Source organism: Canis lupus, unplaced genomic scaffold (assembly GCF_011100685.1).
Source record: "Canis lupus familiaris isolate Mischka breed German Shepherd unplaced genomic scaffold, alternate assembly UU_Cfam_GSD_1.0 chrUn_S1924H2123, whole genome shotgun sequence".
Taxonomy (NCBI): domain Eukaryota; kingdom Metazoa; phylum Chordata; class Mammalia; order Carnivora; family Canidae; genus Canis; species Canis lupus.
This window is the reverse complement of record NW_023330790.1, coordinates 106,203-112,202: the sequence shown is the minus strand read 5'-3', so window position 1 is coordinate 112,202 and position 6,000 is coordinate 106,203. Positions and strand designations below refer to the sequence as shown.

Here is a 6,000-nt window from a genome sequence, read left to right as displayed (position 1 = left end):
TGTAAATGTGAATATTTAAAATTATAATTGATGTGGTGCTTGGAATAGAAAACTAGAAAAGTTTACCATAAGGTAATTTCCTGTCTTTCTGCCTTTGAACAATACGTAAATTTGTATGTGTACCTGATAAAATATAATTTAAAAACGTTAGAATGTTGTTTTTTAATACTAGAAGAGTGCTCAGAAAGCTTTTCTGTCAGGGGATTGTAAATATTTTGGGCTTTGCAAGTCATAGGTCTCTATTGTAGCAGTATAATTCTGGGGAAGCCTTAAATCAGTATGTAGAGGAAAATGTGGCTGTGTCCAGTGACATTGTATTTACAAAAACAGATGATGGTGGTTTTATACTAGATTGTCAGTAGTTAAAAGTATTTCTTTTCTTTTTTAGCGACAAGAAGCAAAGGAGTTACAAACAAAGGTTGTAAGGTGCATTCAGAAGTTCAGAGATGACATAAAAAAGTATGCAATTTATTTTAAGATTTTATTTATTCATGAGAGACACAGAGAGAGACAGAGACATAGGTAGAGGGAGAAGCAGCCTCCCTACAGGAAGCCTGATGCAGAACTCAATTCTGGGACTCCAGAATCGTGCCCTGATCCAAAGGGAGGCTCTCAACCACTGAGCCACCCAGGCGTCCCGCAACAGGACAAGTGAAAGCAGCACAGAAAATAACTTGAGTATTTATAAAGCAGATAAGTAGTATAGTATGAGAAATATATCCATTATGATAAATACATCGTTGTTTAGCTGGGTAAAAATATCAGCTTTGTGGGATTTTGAAATGCATAATTTTTGCTTACGATCCTTTTTTTTTTCTTTTTTGCTTACGATCTTTAAATTTTGTACATTAACCCCAAAACACAACCAGAAAAATGGCACAATTGCCAAATCTACTTTTTAAATTTCTAAGAATTTATGTAAGACCTTTAGATGTTTGTTTAGAAATTATGTGGTATGTTTAAAATTTGTGTCTGAGAATAAATATTTTAAAATATGCATTTTAGGCTTGAAGTTGAAAATGCCGAGTTAAAAGTTACAGTCAAGGAGCAAGCAGGCCAAATTGAACAGCTTCAGAAAGACCTGTTAAGTTCAAGTTCGGTAAGTCAGTCTCTTAATTTCTGTCCTAAGGAGAAGGAATTTTTATATCTCTAGTAGTAGTGTATAAGAACATTTTGGATAATATGAAAATTCTTACTCATAAAAATATTTATTATATTCATATGGTTGCTATTTAACTACTCTTGGTATAATTCCTCTTTATAGATAAAGTTGACTGAATGCATAAATTAATCATTTTTGTAGTAAGATTTTAATAAAAAGGATTGTGATAGCCTAAGCAAAACAGTATTTTATATATATATATATCACATTTTGTTTATCTGTCAGTGATCATTTGGGTTTTTCTACCTCTTAGCTATTGTTGGTAATGCTGCTATGAATATTGGTATACTAATGTCTGAGTCCCTGCTAATATTTTTCAATATGTTTAAAATTCCCCAAACTTTGAGTAATAATTTGATCTTGAATGCTGACTTTCTCTTGTAATCTCAACCCTTCACTGAGATTTTGAGAATGAATTACTTTACTAATAATTTGTGGTGATTTGTAATTACAAATTGGTAGTGTGTTGCCTTCATTAAGAATGACTACGAGGGGGATCCCTGGGTGGCTCAGTGGTTTGGTGCCTGCCCTGGGCCCAGGGCATGATCCTGTAGTCCCCGGATTGAGTCCCACATGGGGCTCCCTGCATGGAGCCTGCTCCTCCTCTGCATGTGTCTCTGCCTCTGTGTGTGTGTGTGTGTGAGTGTGTTTGTGTGTGTCTCATAAATAAATAAATAGAATCTTAGAAAAAAGCAGAGTGACTACTAGGTAATTATGCAAACATTTTTCTCAAAGGGATGTAGTTTTCTCCTTGTTGGATTTTGTAAAGGAAAAGAGATGCCAGTGAAAAAGTAGAAATGACTGCTCAGTCAGGGCCTTAGAGAGTAACCTAGTGCTCCTAGCATTCATTGCAAGTTCAGAAACGAATGTTTTTCTATTACCTTGAGTTAATCATACTTTCAGAGATTTAACAGTCCAATCTCAGAAAAGATTAATGTGCAATCCAGGACTCCAGTTTATTGATAGGTAGTGAAAACTATATAACCATTTATAAGCAGTACAGGATTATCGTGCCATTCATACCGTCCTTTGTAGGAGTGGCTACCAATGATTTAAGATGAGAAGATTGCTTTGGGACTTCTAAGTTGGAACTATGAGGTAGATGGACCTACAACTAGTTTCTTTCAGTGACATAAGTTAGGTACATGCAAATTTCATTAAACAATCATACCTATCAGGGGAACTAGCACATTCTGTTGACTGGTCCTTTCTGTGGCCAAAGAAACATCGAAAAAAACTTTTTTTCCTGACTTCATATAAAACTGCTCAAGTTGCTTTACTGTACTTTTCATGCAGTTAACTTGACAAGGAGTCTTATCTCTGACTGAGAGTGCCATGAGTTGTCCCCCTACAATATCACACAGGAATCTATTAGGAAGCCACCACATATTACAGAGTTTGTAAGAATATCCATAGATAATTCTGTATATTCCTATAGAAATGAATTAGGGTTATGGTATAAAATGATTAGCCACTTTAAGCTTACCCTATAAAATAAAAACTTAAATAGCTTTCCAGCAACTTAGTTCATAGCCCTAATTTCTCTAGAAGGTTCTCACCTCATGAATCCCCAGGACAGAGACTACATCTGTGTTAAGATATTTCATGGACACCATTTTGAGGTGAAGAAATATGGATTGGGAAGAAGAGTTAGCTCTAGCTGACTTAAGCCTCTGAAGAAAATAGTCAAGTATGTGTCTGAAAAGAACTTAGAAGAAGACTTCCGTAAGTTCACGTCTCTATGGAATAGGAAAGTATTCAAAAGGAAACAAAGGCAAACCGTTCATAATCCAACCCTTGGGAAGAACTTTTGCATTATTTTTTTTTTGAACTTTTGCATTATAAAAGAAAAGCAAGACAAAGTACAATGGTCAGCATCCTGAGGGTAAAGGTGCCCCCCCCCCCAGATTAAAAAATAATACACTGGGATCCCTGGGTGGCACAGCGGTTTGGCACCTGCCTTTGGCCCAGGGCGCGATCCTGGAGACCCGGGATCGAATCCCACGTCGGGCTCCCGGTGCATGGAGCCTGCTTCTCCCTCTGCCTGTGTCTCTGCCTCTCTCTGTGTGTGTGTGTGTGTGTGTGTGTGTGTGTGTGTGTGACTATCATAAATAAATTTTAAAAAATTAAAAAAAAATACACTCGGGATGCCTGGGTGTCTCTCTCATTAAGCGTCTGCCTTCAGCTCAGGGCATGATCCTGGAGTCCTGGGATGGAGTCCTCCATGGGGCTCCCTGCATGGAGCCTGCTTCTCTCTCTACCTGTCTCTTTGCCTCTCTCTCTCTCTCTCTCTCTCTCTGCCTCTCTCTCCCTGCCCCCCCCGCCCTCTCCCTCCGTACCTCTCATGAATAAATAAATGAATAAATAAAATCTTTAAAAAATAACTCAAAGTAATCCCAAAAAGAGTCAAGATAAAATGTACAAGATTAACTGTGTGAGGTGCCTGTGTGGCTCAGTGGGTTAAACATCTACCTTAGGCTCAGGTCATCACCTCAAGGTCCCAGAATCGAGTCCTGTATACATCAGGCTCCCTCTGCAGCAGGGAGTCTGCTTCTCACTCTGTATCTGCTCCTCTCCCCATTCATGCTCTCTCTCTCTCAAATACATAAATTAAAAAAATATATAAAAATAACAGATTAGCTAACTAGAAAGGTAATGCACATCAGGTAACAGGTATTGAATGTGTGGTTGAAAATATTGTCTATGAGGAACTAGAAGGAAGATGGAAGCATACACATGACCTCAGTAAATGGGTCAAGGCTGAAAGTATAGAATAGAGCATCTGGTTTTGAAGCCTTGGGATTTGGAGAACTCTGAGAGGATGTGAAAAAGAGGAATAGCAAGGGTCCAAGGACTGAATGTCAGCGTTTGCTGTCATTTAGAAATGAAATGGGATTAGAAGAGCAGAGGGAAGATGTGGCATTGTTTTCAGCTGCTGCTGAGAAGTAAAGCAGGATCAGGACTTGTAAAAACAGATCCTTGATGATTGTCAAAACTTTTTAGTGGAATTCCAGGATTGAAAGTCAGATTTTAGTGTAAAAGACGCGATGAAAAGATGAATCTGTGGCTGAGATGACACATTAAAGAATGTTCGAGTCCAGTGAAAGGGGAAAAGCAAGATGATCGAAAATGCTGCAAGAGTTAGGAAACGTTTTTATAGAATATTGGGAAGCCTTGAATTTTATTTAGAGAGAAAAGTGGTCAATAGAAAAGAAGAAATTGAAATCTTGCAGAGAAATGTTTGAAATGCTTGCAGAGAAGGAGAGTATCTCATCCTAAAGTCAGATGATCATCAAAATTATAATGGGGACAGTATGGGAATTTTTCAGAGACTGTATCTTAAGCTGTGATCTCACAAAACCCAGAGTATCTTAAGACATTGGTGAAACTGCTTCTAGGACATCTCTAGAAACTCAGATGTAAGTATAGCCACCTTAAAGATTTTTTCATTAATGTGGATTAAAAACCTCTGTATTTCCCAAGTAAATTTTGGCAATTTAAATTCTAGAAACAAAAATGATGAAAATATAAACTCAGTTGAAGCTGTTTTAACAAACATCCTTATTTTTGAGATTTCTTTTCATTGACATTTGGTTCATAACCTACATTTTATATGTATTTTATAAACCTGTCTAAACACATATTACTCATGGATTCATGAGAAATAGCATTTTATAAAAGAAGAAGGAGTCTCTTGATTTTTGAAACTAATGTTCTTAAAAAATTGTTTCCAAAGTGTGGTGATGAAAAGGAAAACCTAAAGAAATGTATGGAGTTAAAACAGCCTTTGCAGTTCAGGTTGGATCAAGAAGTGAAGAAAAATGAGGAATTGGAAAAAGAGAATACTGGGTAAGACTAATATTTCACATCACTTTAACCATTAATTAACTAATTTATCTGTAATTGTAGTTTATAAAAACCTAAATAGAAATTCTTGCCAAAATACTACATTTACTCTTCCGTGATTCCTTAAATAATAACAACAATGCCTTTGACATATATTGTCAACTGCGCTTTTCATTGTCCACCGTGAATTTTTTCTGCAAGATATCTTTGTTCTTAGGTAATCTTTCCTTTTAATAGTGTTCTTTTCTTAGAGCAGATATCCTAATCTCTAAAAACATAACTGTGTCATATAACAACATCAAAAGTTATCTTGGATTTGCTTGTATTTCTTTTTATTTTATATTATTTATTTGAATTCAAATTAATTAACTTATAGTGTAATATTAGTTTCAGAGGTAGAGTTCAGTGATTCATCAGTCTTATGTAACACCCAGTGCTCATGCCATCACGTGCCCTCCTTAATCCCCATCAGGCAGTTACCCCATCGCCCCCGAATCCCTTCCCCTCCAGCAACCCACAGTTTGTTTTCTAGTATTGAGTGACTTATGGTTTGTGTCTCTTTCTGATTTCATCTTGTTTTACTTTTCCTTCCCTTCCCCTATGCCCGGAGCCAAAGGCCTACTCTCAGCCACTGAGCCACCCAGGGGTCCCAAGATTTCATTATTTATTGGCTGAGTAATATTCTGTTCTCTCTCTCCCTCCCTCTCTCTCTCTCTCTCTGTCCAATAAATAAATAAATATGATTATTTATTTATATCACACCTTCTTTATACATACCTCTTTCAAAGAACATCGGATCTCCTAGTTTGGCTATTGTGGATATTTACTGGTATAAACATATGGGTGCAGGTGCCCCTTTGGATCCTGACCAAAGTGATCTTTGGGATTCATACCTTCTAGTGCAATTGCTGGGTTTTACATAGGTAGCTCCTTTTTCAACTCTTTGAGGAACCTCTGGTACTGATTTCCAGAGTGGCTGCACCAGGTTGCAT

At 37.0% G+C, this 6,000-nt stretch overlaps 1 protein-coding gene across 5 annotated transcripts in view; it reads left to right on the top strand.

Annotated features, from left to right (window-relative positions):
* The first annotated feature begins 309 nt into the window (after positions 1-309).
* The window catches only part of LOC119878798 (ankyrin repeat domain-containing protein 26-like), a 68,820-nt gene continuing 63,129 nt past the window's right edge, over positions 310-6,000 (top strand). For 4 of the 5 annotated variants that reach the window (XM_038589366.1, XM_038589370.1, XM_038589369.1 and 1 more), the window contains exons 1-3: positions 365-426; positions 1,006-1,099; positions 4,899-5,011. In XM_038589366.1, the coding sequence (XP_038445294.1) occupies positions 4,932-5,011 (80 nt within the window). In that variant the 5' untranslated portion in view covers positions 365-426; positions 1,006-1,099; positions 4,899-4,931. Of the gene's footprint in view, positions 460-1,005; positions 1,100-4,898; positions 5,012-6,000 lie in introns of all 5 variants that reach the window. The other variant, XM_038589367.1, reaches the window with a different exon arrangement.